The following is a 17,475-nucleotide window of genomic DNA, read 5'->3' as shown; positions in this document are numbered from 1 at the left end:
TCAGCTGTTGTGGCGGCCTCTCTTTGCCCGGGGCACGCGGGGTTCATCATGTGGCGGGTGCAACGGTGATGACCACCATATCGATATGTCCCTTGGTGAGGCTCCTAGTCATGCATCTACCTGCTTGTGGCTTTGATGGTGTGTTTATATGACTATTCTGGCTTGTGGAGCAATATTTCAGATCAATTAGAGTGGTGTATGATGACCCAGTAAATGAGATAGTGAGGTATATACAGGTCCCAGTATAGTATATTACATATTTATAGTCTCTAAGTCCCCCAAGCGCTATACGCAGGTCGCTTCTCCAACCCGAATTTCTTCCCTGTAATCGGTAGAAGTATACTGTGTCCGACAAGAATCTAGGACACGAAGTGAAATGGTTCTCTTGGCTGATCGCAACACGAGACACTGATTTGTCAGAAACTATCTCCTCCTCAAAAGTCCGACAGTCTAACCGTAATCCAAGTTCATTTTGTTCACTTGTCGTCTAGAAGCCAGTATCCGTAGATGGCGTCAAGGACAAGGGTGTAGCGTTTCGGGAGCTCTCGAAGCACTGTGTGGGTTGGGCAATAGCCAAATGTAGCCGTTAGCTTCACTCGCCCTCTTCCATCATTCTTCTTCTTTCGATCTCTGCTTCGGTATCGTCCAGAACCATAGGAATCGTTCGAGATTTCCACTTCTCCTTTTCTGCCCGCACAAATCCCTCCATGCTTCTCATGGCCACGACTAAGAACCCAAGCTCTTCTCGGTCCACATCGAAGACCTCCCACCATTCTCCATCGACGAGCTTAACTCCTACCTCCCGGGCGGCCAGGTAGATTGATGACACCGCAAGTGCGTTTGGTTGGTGCGTGATATATAGTAATTGCGGCGACAGAAGTGATGCGTTGAGATGCTCAATGACTCGTTGGGCAACAGCCGAGGATGATACACCAAGAGTCTGAAGGTATGTTAAGGCGATCGTCTGAGGGAGAGCCACATGGGTATCGAAGCCCAATGTGCGCAAGATGATTGATTCAATGCGCATAAGAACCAATCGCTGGCTTTGGTAACCACCTTCGGAGAGGTAGTACGTTTCTGGGGCCGGTTTCTCAGGCGATCCATTCGGGTTAACAAACCAAAGCGGAGATGCATCTTTGGACAGAAGGAAGGTATATACGTTCAAGATTGACCGGGGAGAGGTGGGTTGGAAGGATAACTTCGCTGTCATGTACAGCGCCGCGGCAGACACATCCTACGAAGACCATACCGTTAGTGATGCTACTTTCCTGCAGATGGATTCTATGGCGTGATCCAACCTTCACAGAGTAAAGCCGCAAGCTCCCACCTTCAGGACCAATCCAGAAACGAGTAAAGGTGACGATGGCCTGCGCTATGATATCCTGCGACAACCGTAACAATATCCCCGCAGCTTGCGTGAGCTGGGCTCCTGCGAAACGAATAGATGCCTCTAGGTCTGGGGGAACGCCATCGATGGATGACGATGAACTAGATAGCTGTTCTGGTGTTGCGAGAGCATTGGACAAGAACTTCAATCCCTCGGTGGCCGGGGGTGCCATGCTGCCGGGGAGGAACTTAGATCCCGCCCTGAATGAGATGGACACTCAACCAAATACAGTCAGGGAGCTATCAACAATATATTCTCGCCCAATTTAACGGTAGGTTTAACGCAGTTCACTTGCTGCGTACCTCGCCCGTTGGTTTAATATTCAGTAGCTGGCTGGCAGAATAATCCTAAGCTGAAGCAGAGAACAGCTTCAGCTTACCGCCTTCGCAATCGTATTATGTAATAATATAGAAGTGTCAGACGAGGTTCGGGTAGTTGGATTTTCCGAATCCCGGAGGCTTCCTCTTCCGAATCGGGCCCACCACATTCTCTAACCGGAAGGCATACTTACCTGCATCTTCCAGAGATCTAAGGCAGACTCAAACGCCAGACTTTTTGCGGGCAAAGAATTCCCACATACGATTTAATTCCTGCCTAGACTAACGCTGATCAATCGAGCTCTCCCTTCGATAGCTCCCATTCACTGACAATGAAAGATAATGTCTGACATTATCTTTTATTGTGATTTTGTTCTACATGGCCTGCGCCCGAAGCAAGAAGGACTGAATTGGAGGGAAATAAAGCCAATAAAAAAGACTATTAACCTAATGAGAAAGTTTGTTCTGTAGCTTAGGAAATAAGGTTCTAATATACCTCATATTTCTATATTGCTATTGACATTAGGTCCCCGTCGGTTCTATCGACTAGTTTGTACCCGTAGGATTTCCTGGTCAGCGACTGGCAGAAGTGTCGGGACAGTTGTTTCAGGTACTCAACATCATATGTGATTGATTCTACGACACAAGTACACATCGCTGATTGCCGATATTTATTGTAACTCGGGGTTGAGTTCCGATCCCTCGGCGGGTTGACCTCATGAGCACTCACCAATGCTGGCCCCGAAGTCCCGGATCATTGTCGGTGGAGTTCGATATAATCGGGTTGGCATGCACTGAATCCGTCTGCAACCGACATCATATTGTCGGTGTTGTTTCGGTGGGCGACCATAGTGTCATATTCACCTAAGAGGTTTTCCCATATCTACATCCGTCGGTTACCAGTACCTTCGATGAGGACTGTTCGGAGTGCACTGTGGCCGATGTATATAATAACTGGGTACGGACTGCAGTTATTCTGGGTTCCGTCGAGGTCGCTGGGAAGGGATGGGCAAGAAACAAGATCCGCATGGCGAAGCCTTAACTAAGGACCTTTTGTGCACCGTGACGAAGGCTGAAATAATAATAGTAGGATTTCCGCATGTAGTGCAGATGATACACAAATGCCGTGTCCGGTTCTTTGGCATAGGCAGGACTTTTCGTCGTCTCAGAGCGAGAAACTGCTCTTGTATATGCGACATATCGCTAGATCGGGGTAGTTGCCGGCCTGGAGGAAGGTCTTATTAGTGTAGTTCAGGCACCAGGAGCAGTCCTTTGGGGGTGTCAGAGGTCTTGTCGATCAGAAGAAAGAGCGAACCATTAAGAAAATCTGGTCATCAGACCCAGTAGAAAGCTTAATTTCTTGCATGTCGGAGTCAATTCTAATGACCATGTTCCCCTGGAAATTGGTCCATACGAGGGGAAACTTGGATGGATCATTTCAGCGTTATTGGGGATTGGACCTATACTAAATGAAAAGGTCCTCTCACCGGTGTCTGGGTAGGCATATTGACAACAGAGATCACTTAAAGGCCAAACCCTAGGCGCTTAAGATGTATCAATAAAAGGACTAAAGTGGCGTCAAGGCTCTACAGAGTAGTTAGCTAGTTAAATCTTCTGAAATATCGACAAGATGACTGGAGAATAGGGATTTTGGCGGGAGATCCATTGGGGAGGGAGGAGGTTGTTTTATCTTACCAATATATAGTGAATATGGTGGCCTTTATTATTTTCCCTTCTACACGCATAGCTCAGCTTTATTCACCACCTAGCTTTACAGCAGAATAGGTCCTTAGCTAGCTTGCCCTAGGTGGAAGAAAATATAGACTGCTTCAGTGAAAGTTGATCAGATACGTTAGGTGTCTTCAATATATTAAAAGCTTCTCCTAGTTAATGCTCAGTGACTTCTAAGGGTAGCATTATGAATTGGCTACTAACTATTCCCTTCAGATAATATGAATATCATTTAAGTGACACCAACTATAACTATTTTAGTTAATAGATGTAAAAGGTTTAGATCTATATTTAAATTTATCTGTTGATAGCAGAACTGCCCTGGACATGAACTCTATAATTTCCATGTCCTGCATATCAGCAATATGTTCTTAACACTACTATTAATAGTAGAAAGGGTGCGAGATAAATAACAATTTCCATTGGACTATTGCAGTTAAACAATCATAGGCGAATAACACCTTAGTTACGAATTTAAGAGAGCGCTGGATGAATAGAAGATGCAAGTTTTTTGTTCTCTCGTCAGTTATACGCTTGTTCTTTTATCTAAAAATAATTTAAGTTAAATCTCTAATCCTGCGCCAAAGAATTTTTAAATCAGATTGACAGATATCCTATATAACAGTGGTTTTAGATGCAATAAAGTTCATGTTTTGCCGAATCCTCCTATACGATTGTAGTATCGGGAGTCATTTGGAGGCGATACATATATTGTGAAAATGGAAATATTTAAGACATATAAAAGGGAGTAAAACAAAGAGCATGCATATTGTAGAGTACAGCACAAGGGGATTGGTAATTGGGGGATTTAAATAGTTAGGCCTTGACTGCGGATACTTAATTGAATATAAGAGTTGACCACGCTAGAATAGCACTAGAATGTTCGATAGAAGTGATAGGAGATTAGTTTTGCGACCAGGGATACCAACTTGTTTGTACAAAGTATAGAACCCTACGTGAACACCCAACACTGTTCCAAAGGTCCGGGGCAATGTATAAAATACCAAGGGTCGCGCATCTTTGCCTGTGTCGTAACTCCAAATGGCGGCGATCAACTGCCAAGTGCCGACCATGGTTCATGCATGCTGACTTGGCGGATGGTTTCCATGGAATAAAGAATCCAAGCAATTCCTTTGTTTTGATGCATATATCGAAGCGAAAGTGGCCTCTTCTTAGACCCCGCACTTGAATTGATCTAATTTCCCAGGAGGATTAGTCCATCCACTAGCTGATTCGGGGTCTAGACGCTATGGTCGGCCCCTGATTTGGGTTGGCATCAGCAACAAATTTGATCTGCCGTAACTATTGTATTCTACGATGATACTTGTATTCCGTAGAGATGTGCAGCGTCAATCAGTGAGGCAAATCTCTCTAAGAAAAAATTAGCCTAAGGACGGTTGCCGAGTCAGAATGAAGCAACAACTCCAGTTGCCTCGCCACGGTGGAGCAGACCGGGAGCTGTTCAGCCATCGCATTTTTGCTGAGTGGTTGACTGAGGAAGAAAAGATCGAGTTACCAGCCTCCATTATTTCTCGGTCGTTCCTGCAGCAGACACATCCCCATTCTCTTCCACTCAGACAAGAATATCTATCTCAACCCAGTTGGTGCTACGTTGTACCTGTTACTACTCCGGATTCCGTACTTAATAAGGGGCACGTGCGGGAGCTACGACTCATTATCGCAGAGTGCCGTTGGAAGCCATCCAGAATCACCATCTGAGGTTTTTCTGAATCCTGCAGTCCCTGGCTAATTAGTTGGCTTATCCACCGTTTGATCCCCGCGACTAGATTATTTCTTATTATGATTGTTAGTCCGTCTCAATAATTCTCAACTCATTTCTTCCTGTACTGCCATTATTATACGCCATACGATCTTCGGCCTTATTTACCACGATCTTTTTTGTACCCGACCCAAATAGGAACGCCTTGGGAAAAAAAATAAAAAATAAAAATAAAAAAAAAAATAAAAAAGAGACATATCGGGACTCTGGGAGCTCGCTTCAGCCCTCAACATTCTCCCCTGTACTTGATTCCCAACCAACTCTCCCCTGTGGGTGCACTGGATTGGACAACCTTTCGACGTGGCATTCCAGTCCGTGTCCAAGTGGCCACTCCTACTATACATCATTCCAGTCTCCATCCCCTTTCAATCCTGTCTGGTCAAGTTCCAGCGCAACAATGCTCCAGGACCTCGACTACCTTTCAACACCTGACACGCCCGCCATTGGCAACCTGAAACCTTCCTCGACCATAATATCCCCGCCACCCAAGCCTGAAGACATCCATCAGCCTTATGATGATTACCACCTGTCCCGCCGAGATCTTCCTGCAGCTTTGCTAGTACAGAGCTCTGATGCATCGTCTCCACCACCAGAGAAGCGGACGTTTGCAAATCCCTCTTTTCACCGACGGGCAAATACTGAAATCATTCGAGGAGAAACGCCCCGTTTGCCAGCTAGACACCTTTTTGCGGACCAGCCCAGAACATTCGAGGATCTGGACAAGCGATCGAAACCATCGTCAGAGAACGCCGCAAGAAGGAAACTCGAGGAGGGGGCAAAACTATTAACGGGTTGGTTTCAGGGCAAGTCTCAGCCAGTATCCCTGGGAGTGGTACATCCTCCAACGGAGCGAGAATCTACCGAAACAACCGACAACATGGAAAGACACACCTCTTACGGCTCTCCTGCCCCCTACACAAGTCCTACGCGGGCGCAGAAGCGTATGACTGCCCCCTCGCCCCTGAAGCAGGTCACATCGACGAGTCCATTCTCCTTTTTTGGATTAAAACGCCAGGGAGAGAGCAAAATGGAGCTCCCGGAGCCTGCAGATGATGAATTTTTAAACATGGACATCACGAGAGCTCTATTCCCGCCTGGATCCATTGACCTTGATGATCAGGATGCATTTGCTGCCCTGCGGAGCAACGCGGACAACGTTCTGAGACGGCTGCAGGCAGCGTATAAGCAGCGGACATTCGCTCTGCATGAAGTGTTGGCAGACAAGAATGAGAAGCAAGAAGAGCTCGAAGAAACCCGGACACGCGTGGGACACCTAAAGGTCCAGCTGGATGGCATGGCAGAAAAGGTCCTCCAGCAGGAGAAGGCCGTCAAAGCCATGGCGGAAGAGCTGGAGCAGGAAAGGCAGATACGCCGCAGAGAGGACGAGGCGCGTCGACGCAGCGTGATGCTGATCAGGTCCAGCGACGATGAGAGTTCCGACTTGGGTGCTGATCTTCAGACCCCCAAACGGAGCTTGAAGCGCGCCAGCAATGCCACTTTCACCAGCGACTCGGGATTCGATTCAGGGGATGAGAGTCTTTCAGAAAGCGTGTTCTCGCGGCGAGAATGTCTTGAGTCCCCCGTCTCGACAGTCGCTCCGTCGCCTAATATTTCGCAAGTCACACTCTCCACCCCTACCATGATACCTGTACAGCACCATAAAGATCCCAGACCTGTTCCAGCACCCATCTCTCGGTCTTCGACTTATGATCGCGTACTCAAAGGCCTCGCATCTACTGGTATTGCCAGTTCTTGGACCGGTAATTCGTCTAAATGTCAGATCTGCCATGGCGTCCCTGCCTCCGAAGCTTGGAGTGTCATGGGGATATTGAAAGAAGAGAACAAAGGTCTGAAGGACCGGCTAGGTGAGCTTGAGATGGCCGTCGATGACTGTCTTAGTCTTATAGGGCCCGGGTATTGAATTTCCGCATCATTTTCCTTTGGTTATGAGAAAAAGATATCTGCATTTTGTCTAAATATGAATGGTTGACCCTTAATTTTTTTTTTTTTTCTTCATTTTATTTTGTTGATGAAGAGGGCAATTTTATCTGGCCCTGTTTATGATGAATAGATTAAGTTATGATACCTTTTAGTGGTGAGCGCAATCTAAATTATTACTATTATCATTAATTAGTATTGCTCACAGAGCAAATGCCCGTCTGGGACGCTGAAGCGACCAAGTGGCCTCAACGGGTTAGCGCCGGTCGAAAGTGGCCAGCGAGGCGACTTACTCTGTCCACCTCAACGCTCCCTTTCTCCCGCTCTGCTCTTTTCTTCTTGTTCTTTTGACCTCTTCTTTTTCTTTTCTCCCCCGTTTATTCATCTTCGCTCCTTCAGCTGGTTCTCTGCTCCAGCCCTGTTTTTCTTTTCCCCCTATCTTTCCCCTTAATCCCTCCAGTTGGGGTGGTCGACACACAATGAGCGGCCGTGAGTCTCCTGCACGCGATCGCAAATTTTCTCGCGATGACGTTGTAATTTGACCCTCAATTGATTGATAATTGTTGATATGTGAATGTAGTCCGTTTTCTCGATTTAATCAAACCTTTCACGCCCCTCCTCCCGGAGGTGGCAGCTCCCGAAACCAAGGTGCCCTTCAACCAGAAGTTGATGTGGACTGGGGTATGTAGCTTTGGTTGGGCTGCAGAAGAACGCTTTGGGGCTGATAGATCATTCTAGTTGACCTTGTTGATCTTCTTGGTCATGAGCCAAATGCCTTTGTATGGCATTGTCTCCTCCGACACCGCGGATCCCCTGTACTGGCTGCGTATGATGTTGGCCAGTAACCGGGGTACTCTGATGGAATTGGGTATTACCCCCATCATCTCCTCCGGCATGGTTTTCCAGGTATGCTAGCAGTCCCCGCGGGGTTTCCTTTATGTCTCTTATTTTCTTGAGTACCGACTAACAGATTGGTGCTTATCCTAGCTCCTTGCTGGTACCCACCTCATCGATGTCAACCTGGACCTCAAGACCGACCGTGAGCTCTACCAGACCGCCCAGAAGCTTTTCGCGATCATCCTTTCCTTCGGCCAGGCTTGCGTCTATGTGCTGACTGGTCTCTATGGCCAGCCTAGTGACCTTGGTGCTGGTATCTGTGTTCTCTTGATTGTCCAGCTTGTCGTTGCTGGTCTGGTTGTCATCCTACTGGATGAGCTGCTCCAGAAGGGATACGGTCTTGGAAGCGGAATTTCACTCTTCATTGCCACCAACATTTGCGAGTCCATCGTCTGGAAGGCATTCTCCCCTACTACCATCAACACTGGCCGTGGCCCCGAGTTCGAGGGTGCCATCATCGCCCTGTTCCATCTCCTCTTGACCTGGTCCGACAAGCAGCGTGCTCTGCGCGAAGCCTTCTACCGCCAGAACCTCCCTAACATCATGAACTTGCTGGCCACTCTCCTGGTCTTCGCCGCCGTCATTTACCTCCAGGGATTCCGTGTTGAGATCCCTGTCAAGTCCTCGCGCCAGCGTGGAATGCGTGGCTCTTACCCCGTCCGTCTCTTCTATACTTCCAACATGCCCATCATGCTCCAGTCCGCACTGTGCTCCAACATCTTCCTCATCAGTCAGATGTTGTATTCGCGCTTCTCGGATAACATCTTGGTGAAGCTTCTTGGCGTCTGGGAGCCCCGTGAGGGTTCTGCCCAACTCCACGCGGCCTCGGGTATCGCTTACTACATGTCTCCCCCCCTCAACTTTAAGGAGGCTCTCCTGGACCCTATCCACACCGCTGTTTACATTACTTTCATGCTGGTTGCTTGTGCTCTCTTCTCCAAGACCTGGATCGAGGTCTCGGGTTCTGCCCCCCGAGACGTTGCCAAGCAGCTCAAGGACCAGGGTCTCGTGATGGCCGGCCACCGTGAGCAGAGCATGTACAAGGAGCTTAAGAGGGTTATCCCTACTGCCGCTGCCTTCGGTGGTGCTTGCATTGGTGCTCTTTCCGTCGCCTCCGACCTTCTTGGCGCCCTGGGAAGCGGAACTGGTATTCTCCTTGCCGTGACGTAAGCCAATTCATTCATTTCTATCTCATTTTGTGACGGCGTGACTGACAGTTTATTTCTCTAGTATTATATACGGATACTTCGAAATTGCAGCCCGTGAAGGCGATATTGGTTCTGGTCTCAAGGGCCTTGTTCCTGGTAACTAGGCAGGGACTCTTGTCTTCTTGATGAATAGCATGAGAAAGAAGAATGTGGCTTTGATTTGCTTGTTATATTTTCCCGTTTCTTCCCGGGGGGTGTGCTGTTGTGGCAAGAGTGGTGACTGGACTGTTTCGTTGGAATTGGGCGTGAGGATGAAATTGTCGGCGGAGATGCTTTTATCTTTCCGGCGGAAAAGTGGAAGCCGCAACTGTACATAGCACCAGCCTGGTTTGTAACCATATTTTGAAAAGACACTAAAATTAAATCTAATTGTCAGTGACCTTTTTTCCTACTTATCGCTTGCTTTTGACTATTGAGTGTATTTACCGAGACTCCTTGACATCGAATCGGAACGTAATCGTTATATACATCTATGAAGTAAATTGTGGGGTATGAGTTAAATAATTCTCGCTGATCTAGCAGTCCACCATGTCATGCTAAGTGCGATAATCGCCATTGATAGTTACGTATTCATGACTGAAGTCACAGAACCAGTACACAGCCTCCTCACCACCAAGGCCCTGCTCCCCCTTATCACCGCCTCCGAGGTCCACGACGATTTCCAGATCCTCCTCCTGCAGAATCACGCTGGCTCGTTCCTCATCCACCTGCTCCGGCTCGCCGTTCACCAGCAACTTCAGAACAGGGCTACCGTCAACCGGCTTGAAACTGACGCTCGTAAGCTCAGGAACCACCGTCCCGGGAGCTAAGCCCTGAGTATACCCGATGGCGCAGAGGATGCGGCCCCAGTTCGCATCCTTACCGTACAGAGCGGTTTTGACGAGCGGGGACCGAGCAATGGTGGACGCGATGAGTTGGCCGGATTCATAGTCCGGTGAGTTCTGCACACGCACCGTCACGAACTTGGTGGCTCCTTCGCCGTCTCGAACGATGAGTTGCGACAGGGACTGCGAAAACGAGGTGAGGACGTCCTGCATGACGGCGTAGTCGTCAGACAAGGTCGAGGCGATGGGCACTCCGCCTGCCGCGCCGTTGGCTAGGATGGTGACCGTGTCGTTTGTGCTGGTGTCCCCGTCAATCGAGATGGAGTTGAACGAGCGTGAGATAGCGTGTTTCAATAAGGATTGAAGAGCGGACGGCTCAATGGGGGCGTCCGTGCAGAGGACGCCCAGCAAAGTGGCCATGTTCGGGTGGATCATCCCTGCTCCCTTGGTCATTCCGGCCAGGCTGTATGTGTGCCCAGGTGAGGAGGGGAGCGTAAACGTGCGGGAGAGGAGCTTCGGGAAGGTATCGGTAGTGCAGATGGCGCGGGCTGTGGTGAGCCAGGCCTCGTGTGTGGATGAGAGGTTGGCATGACCGGTTGGAATCTTGTCGAGAATTTTTGAGATCGGGAGTCTGTAGGACCATGTAGCATAGAATGTCAGTGATCGACTCGGGATTGTATGGCGAGGAAATAAATGTTCATGAGCTGACATACCGTTGTCCAATGACTCCAGTGCTCATGACGAGAGTGCTGGGCTCGTTGACACCATTGCATCCGTCCACCTTCTTGCCCATATTCACGGCATCTTCCAAGCCGCCTTTGCCCGTGACAGCATTGGCACAGCCGGAGTTGATCACCACCGACTGGATGCCTTGTCCCTGACGGCTTTGAAGAATATTTCGGCTCACTTGGACAGGAGCTGCCTGGAACTTGTTCGTGGTGAACACAGCTGCGGCCGAACATGGAGTTTCGGACGAGATTAGAGCCAAATCGGGGAACCGGGTGTTAGATGCCTTCACACCAACATGGGTTCCTGAGACGAGAAATCCCTTTGGATAGGTTCCGGACGAGGGAATATACTTCTGTTTGGTGGCAGGAATGGCCATGTCCAATGGTGCGGAATAATTGCGCACTTGACCCTTCATCATTCGAGCGAAAACAGCCATAGCGGCTGCGGGTTGGGCAGGAGATGCCATAGAGAGTGTTCTATGGTACCTCAATTGCGACCGGAGCAATGTTCTTGGTAAAAGAATCTCACGTTTGGTAGAACAAAGGGCGTCGAGACCTATATAGTAGCTGACCTAACTACCTTAGCTAGATTGATAGGCGGAATGAGTCAGGAGTGGAATCGGGTGAAGTCAACTCAATGCTGTGTCTGTCTGTTCCCAGGCGATGTAGACGAGCAGACCACAGGCCAGATCACCGCTGCAGAAGCTCACGACAGAAATCCGATCCAGTCTCAGTCTCAACGCAGCTATTGGTGACTCGGAAATGCCGCTTTGACATCTCTCGAGACCTCCGATACCGCGAAGTCGGAGAAACAGTCGGCCCAGACAGCGCATTGGTCCCAACAAAAGCCACGAGGGGGTAAGACCGAGAGATCAACATTCCTCCCTGTCTACGCCCTTGCGTGTCTGTGCTGCTCGGTATCTCAGCTAAGTCGTTAATAGGTGCTGTCGTGTCTGGATGGTATTTTGCCCTCTGCGCGTGTGTCGATTTTCGAGGCGTGTTTACTGACATGAAACGCAAGCAACCGGATTCGGACGACGAGCGTCCTGTCTCGACGCCGAAGAGACAGAGAACGGCAGACTTCAATGGCTCCACGAACGGACATGTCGAAAAGGGGGATACAGTGATGACCACGCCGGTGAAACGAATAAAGTCGACCTCCCAGAAAACTTCGACGACAACGCCGGCGGCTTTGAAGGAATCAGGAATAAAAACACCTACGCACCAGTCCAAGGCAAAAGCTTTATTTTCGACCCCTACGAAGAACAAGTCGACCTCTACACCGTCCAGAGCGCGTAATGCCGACCGGTCCGCGAAAAAGAAGAGCGCCCGCTTTCTCTTGGAGCACGATGAGGATGACATCTGGGACGACGGTGACCGTTTGGCGGAGGAGATCCTGGGGGATGAGAATGATGTCCAGGAGACGACTACTGATGGCAGCAAGGATGTGGTCGAGTCAGTTGAGGCAAATACAGGGACCTCGGTAAACAAGAAGACGGCTGCGACCCCAAAACGTCGTGCAGGAAGACCAAAAGGCGCGAAGAATAAGCGATCTCCAACTCCAGAAGGAGAGCTCCCACCGCACGAGCGATACTTCTTCCAAAACCGTGCTGGTCCTCCCCGAACGTCGAATAATAATTTGAACAAAGTGCACCTTTTGACTCATGAGGAGTATTTCGAGAAGTTGGCCAAGTACGTGGATCCCTTCAAGAAGGAGAAGTCCTTCTTGTTCGACCTTCATTGTCGATCCTTCGCACAGTGGAGCTTCGAGTTCGATCAAGGCTTCAACATCTGTCTTTACGGATATGGCTCCAAGCGCCTGCTTGTACAGAATTTCGCCGATTGGCTCCATCAGAAACACAGCCCTTCCCCTCCTTCGATTGTCATTGTCAACGGTCATACCCCGAATATATCCATCCGATCCATTTTTGCTACGATTGTCACAGCCGTTCTTGGTGCGGATATCCCATCTAAAATGGGTTCTCAACCCGTGGAGGTCTTGGAGTTATTGCAATCGGTGTTGAAATCACAGCCCTCGCGACGGCCAATTACTGTCCTAATCAACTCCATTGACGCGCCCCCCCTCCGACGAGCAGCGAACCAGGCTCTTCTTGCGCGGTTGGCTTTCACGCCAGAGATCAACCTCCTAGCAACGGCCGACACTCCAAACTTCTTATTAATGTGGGATATCAGTCTCCGTGACCAGTTCAACTTTGCTTTCCATGATTGCACCACCTTTGCACCTTTCGAAGCAGAATTCGACGTGGTAGAGGAGGTTCACAGTCTTCTCGGCCGCAAGGGCCGACGCGTTGGTGGCAAGGATGGCGTTGAGTTCGTGCTGAAGAGTTTGCCAGAGAACGCACGGAATCTGTATCGGGTTCTTCTGACGGAGCTCTTGACCATGATGGATGACGGGCACCAATCTGACGATGACATCGACGGTGGTAATGATGCTGAAGAACGAGGAGTCGCTAAGGAAGAGATCGGCATTGATTTCCGGCTGCTGTATCAGAAGGCCTGTGAAGAATTCATTGCTTCGTCGGAGATGATGTTTCGCACCCTGCTGAAGGAGTTCCACGACCACCAGATGATAACATCCAGAATGGATACGAGTGGAACGGAGCTGTTGGGAGTTCCGTTGTCTCGCGAAGAGATGGAGGGAGTCCTGGAGGATTTAGTGTTGGGCTGAGATGCCTTACATGACTTGATGATACCCCATGTTGAACAGTGTATCTATATAACCGATAGTAAAAATTATATTTGTATCGATTCTCGTCCATTCCACTATATACATAAGCACAATATAGAGTTAATTCCGCATCCTCCGATATCCAAATGCTAAGCACATCTAAGCACCTTTCCTCCAACGGTCCACGAACGGAGGCCTCAGAACTGTGCAAAAGCAGCCAGCGCCATCGTCGCTCCAAAGCTCAACTTAAATGGAATTTGCCGAGACACCATACCCTGCAGATCCACACCTTTCACGTACCGTTGCAGTTTCTCCAAGGGAAGGACGTTGAATCCCTTTGCGGCAGCCCACTTCTCCTCAACACGAATATTAACCAAAGTCAGGGAATGAAACCATGCACTGGATATCTTACATACCTCAACCACAACAATGCTCATACCCAATAGCACCACCAGGGCCTTTGAGAACACCCGCAGTCCGACACCCGCGACTAGACCTAGTACACTTCCCAGACTGACCTGGCGCATGTTGGACGCCGTGAAGACCCCCGATTCCGTAGTCGTCCGGGTGCCCGTGGTGGTGCCTTGTTTGTGCAGAAGCGGATCCCTGGGGTGGATGGCCCAGTTGGGGTCCAGCGCTTCGGAACGGGGGTAGGGAGCTGCATACTGACATTGCATTGGGGCGGAACGAAAGGGAGACAAGGGGCTGAGGGAGAAGGAGAGACCGAGGCCAACGCCGAGGATGGCGGAGGTGCGGGAGAAGAGGAGTAGATTGGATGCCATACTAGATAGGGACTTGTTGGGTGATTTGGGGGAGGGAGTGTATATGAAGGTTCAGTGCGAGGGGGAATGTGGGTTTATAGGGAGGGATTGGAGCAATTGCTTCTTGGTTGATAGATATAGTTAAAAGACTGGGCGCTGATCTGGAGAATTGAAGATGACGTCACAAGGCGGTCTGTTCGAATGTGGGAGCCTGGGTAATCAGCATTGAGAGATGGTGGTACTAAACGGACGTTTGTTTTTGAGAGATTGAATAAGTCTATTTAAGTTAGAAGTAGTCGAGTCTACAGTACTATAACATTGACTGCCTGAGGTGGATGTGTCGATAGAAACTTTGATGGTGTATCAAATCGTATACCATGCCTGTCCCAATAGGCCATACCATACCATACCAGACACTTGACAGAACGATACGTGACCAGGAGGTTCCTGTTCGAATCCGCGGAAAACGTCAACATTTCGGCGGGGCCTTTCCACTGAGGGAGGGACGCTGATGCTCTGATTGGCCAGTCATTCCGCGCGCGGAACCAATGCTGGAAAAATTCGGCGGGGAATTCTTGGGTGCCTCCATTCTCAGGCTGCTTCTGTCCGGATGGGTGACTCACTTTTCTTTTAAATTCCTCCCCTCTCCCCTCTCTGTAAGTACACCAATCCCTCTCCCATTCGTCTTAGATCCTTTGGAATACCATCCTCTCTCTCTCTATACACCCCTCACTCGTCCACAATGGCTGCTCAGCAGAACGGTGCCTCCAATGGCTTCACTGTCAAGGCCGGTTTGGCCCAGATGTTGAAGGGCGGTGTGATTATGGACGTCGTCAATGCGGAACAAGTAGGTGCTTCCGTTGATTGTCTATCTGAACCCAGATCCTGACTGCTATGGCCACAGGCTCGCATTGCCGAGGAAGCGGGAGCTGCCGCCGTCATGGCCCTTGAGCGTGTCCCCGCTGATATCAGAGTTGAGGGTGGTGTGGCGCGCATGTCGGACCCCGGCATGATCAAGGATATCATGAAGGCCGTTACTATCCCCGTCATGGCTAAGGCCCGTATTGGCCACTTCGTCGAGTGCCAGGTAAGCTAACGGCAAGCAATTCTGGACACGCGTCGAGAAAACTGACAATTTCGTTTCTATTAGATTCTCGAAGCCATTGGTATCGACTACATCGACGAATCCGAAGTCCTTACCCCTGCTGACAACGTCTACCATGTCACCAAGCACAACTTCAAGGTCCCCTTCGTCTGTGGCTGCCGTAACCTGGGTGAGGCCCTCCGTCGTATCTCCGAGGGAGCTGCTATGATTCGCACCAAAGGTGAGGCTGGTACCGGTGACGTTGTCGAAGCCGTGAAGCACATGCGTACAGTCAACGCCGACATTGCCCGCGCCCGTGCTATCCTGCTGTCCTCCGCTGACCCAGAGCCGGAGCTGCGCCTGCTCGCTCGCGAGTTGGAAGCACCTTATGAGCTCCTGCGCGAGACCGCCGAGAAGGGTCGCCTTCCCGTGGTGAATTTCGCTGCCGGTGGTGTTGCCACTCCGGCCGACGCCGCTCTCATGATGCAGCTGGGCTGCGACGGAGTGTTCGTGGGCTCGGGCATCTTCAAGTCGGGTGATGCGAAACAGCGTGCCAAGGCCATCGTCCAGGCGGTGACTCATTACAAGGACCCCAAGGTTCTCGCGGAGGTCAGCGAGGGTCTGGGCGAGGCGATGGTTGGCATCAACGTTTCGAAAATGCAGGAGGCCGACAAGCTAGCTCAGAGAGGATGGTAGATTATCTTTTTTTCCCCGCTTATCCTTTCTGCCATTTTAAAAAGTTTTCCGGTCGTTTTTTTTAATCCATATATTTTGGGCGGGCGTTGAGAGAAGTTGGGAGTGCCATCTTGCGACTTTCTATTCCTTCGTGTTGATATTGCCTATAGTATACATTCGGCCTAAGAGCAAAAGAAGGTATACCAGCATTTGTTTGTCGATTATGAGCTATGAGCACTTGAAAGGGGCATTCATTATTGCGCATGCTTTGGTGTATTAGTAAATAAAATTCAACAGGACAATTAAATGGGTTGCTATATAACCATTCCTAGCCATTTCGGTGAGCAATTTAGTAATTTGATTCTGCAGCTGCTTGCGTGCTGCATTCCGTACTTGGTAGTAGTCTTCTGTCCAGAATCGGGATGCTCTCACCTCTTGCTGGATTTGGCAGGCGCATTCGTTCTCACAACTGGCCCGTGCGTTGTCTTGTATTGGCCATACATTCAATTACGCAACCAATATATTACCGTACCCGGTCATACAGGCACCGCCATACCACCATACTATCAAAATAGAAGTCTCTGAGGCATCCAGAATAGGCAGGAACTACTAGAACGCTATCTTTATCCTTATAGAGCTCTCTACCAACTTCTACTCGCTTCCTTAATTTCTCCATAGCTCCTTCCAAGCAAGCAGTCGACCTCCCTACCATTCCTCCCATACTCATCCGCACGAAGCCACTCAATTGAAGCAAATCCAATCATGTCTGCGCCCGTAAATACCGAAGAGGCAGAGACACCAACACCTGAAATCAAACCCGATAGATTGATTCAAATCTCAATCCAAGGCACCCCTATTGATCCTACCACCAAGGGGGCAGACACATTCACTACTACTACCACTACTACGAACCAGTACTCCACCCACAAACTTCAACTTTCATTCCTCCGTCTCCAATTCACCCTCACCTCGATATTGGTCCTCATCACCAAGTACGTTTGCTCGCCGCGGCTCCGATCGACCATCTGGCAGGCTGCAAGAGCTCATCCGCTGATTGCTTCGTTCCTGCTATGTCAGATCGTGTGCTCGGCCGTGCCAATGGGGTTGTTTGCGTTGTTCGCATCGGGGATGTTTATGGCTGTCGGGGTGGGGGTGGCCATGTTTATTTGTCTGGCTGCTATGCTCCTCACGCCGATTATGATATTTATAGCTTTTATTGCCGGGGGGTTCTGGGCTTATTGGATGGTGATTTTTCTTTCCGCGAAACGGGTGATAAACACAGTTCGGGATTGGAGAGGTGATGTTTTTATGAATGGTGAAATCGAGATGTGAGATGTGAGAAGCGGATACTAGACGGGCTATCTTATGATATGATGGGCCGGTTCCCTTCTTTAATTTCTTTTCTATCTTTGTTTTTTCTCTTCCGCCTTTATCAGGTTTATTGATTTCATGTCTG

The 17,475-nt window shown here is 49.6% G+C and overlaps 7 protein-coding genes across 7 annotated transcripts; 4 read left to right on the top strand and 3 right to left on the bottom strand.

The window, feature by feature from the left end:
* Positions 1-592: 592 nt before the first annotated feature.
* ATNIH1004_010799 (putative cyclin) lies at positions 593-1,559 on the bottom strand (the record flags this gene model as incomplete). The annotated part of the gene is made up of 2 exons (XM_033575367.1): positions 593-1,234; positions 1,299-1,559. 2 exons carry the CDS (start codon positions 1,557-1,559, stop codon positions 593-595), a joined length of 903 nt encoding a protein of 300 aa, XP_033421222.1.
* Positions 1,560-5,612: 4,053 nt separating this feature from the next.
* On the top strand, positions 5,613-9,362 carry SEC61 (translocon subunit SEC61; the record flags this gene model as incomplete). Its single annotated transcript, XM_033575366.1, has 5 exons — positions 5,613-7,080; positions 7,734-7,834; positions 7,892-8,059; positions 8,141-9,216; positions 9,281-9,362. The coding sequence occupies 5 exons, from the start codon at positions 5,613-5,615 to the stop codon at positions 9,360-9,362; spliced, it is 2,895 nt and encodes a 964-aa protein (XP_033421221.1).
* Positions 9,363-9,794: 432 nt separating this feature from the next.
* On the bottom strand, positions 9,795-11,247 carry ATNIH1004_010797 (bifunctional ornithine acetyltransferase/N-acetylglutamate synthase; the record flags this gene model as incomplete). The annotated part of the gene is made up of 2 exons (XM_033575365.1): positions 9,795-10,713; positions 10,796-11,247. The coding sequence occupies 2 exons, from the start codon at positions 11,245-11,247 to the stop codon at positions 9,795-9,797; spliced, it is 1,371 nt and encodes a 456-aa protein (XP_033421220.1).
* A 572-nt stretch (positions 11,248-11,819) lies between these two features.
* ORC2 (origin recognition complex subunit 2) lies at positions 11,820-13,499 on the top strand (the record flags this gene model as incomplete). The annotated part of the gene is made up of 1 exon (XM_033575364.1): positions 11,820-13,499. The coding sequence occupies one exon, from the start codon at positions 11,820-11,822 to the stop codon at positions 13,497-13,499; it is 1,680 nt and encodes a 559-aa protein (XP_033421219.1).
* Positions 13,500-13,696: 197 nt separating this feature from the next.
* Positions 13,697-14,281, bottom strand: ATNIH1004_010795 (uncharacterized protein; the record flags this gene model as incomplete). Its single annotated transcript, XM_033575363.1, has 2 exons — positions 13,697-13,855; positions 13,916-14,281. 2 exons carry the CDS (start codon positions 14,279-14,281, stop codon positions 13,697-13,699), a joined length of 525 nt encoding a protein of 174 aa, XP_033421218.1.
* Positions 14,282-15,002: 721 nt separating this feature from the next.
* Positions 15,003-16,040, top strand: SNZ1 (pyridoxal 5'-phosphate synthase subunit PdxS; the record flags this gene model as incomplete). The annotated part of the gene is made up of 3 exons (XM_033575362.1): positions 15,003-15,107; positions 15,165-15,347; positions 15,411-16,040. 3 exons carry the CDS (start codon positions 15,003-15,005, stop codon positions 16,038-16,040), a joined length of 918 nt encoding a protein of 305 aa, XP_033421217.1.
* A 741-nt stretch (positions 16,041-16,781) lies between these two features.
* Positions 16,782-17,351, top strand: ATNIH1004_010793 (seipin co-factor family protein; the record flags this gene model as incomplete). The annotated part of the gene is made up of 1 exon (XM_033575361.1): positions 16,782-17,351. One exon carries the CDS (start codon positions 16,782-16,784, stop codon positions 17,349-17,351), a length of 570 nt encoding a protein of 189 aa, XP_033421216.1.
* Positions 17,352-17,475: the final 124 nt, after the last annotated feature.

Source organism: Aspergillus tanneri (genome assembly GCF_003426965.1).
Source record: "Aspergillus tanneri strain NIH1004 chromosome Unknown AapTan_8_pilon_pilon_pilon, whole genome shotgun sequence".
NCBI classification, from domain to species: Eukaryota; Fungi; Ascomycota; class Eurotiomycetes; order Eurotiales; family Aspergillaceae; genus Aspergillus; species Aspergillus tanneri.
Note: the sequence above shows the minus strand (reverse complement) of the source record. Positions and strands in the feature narration are given on the sequence as shown.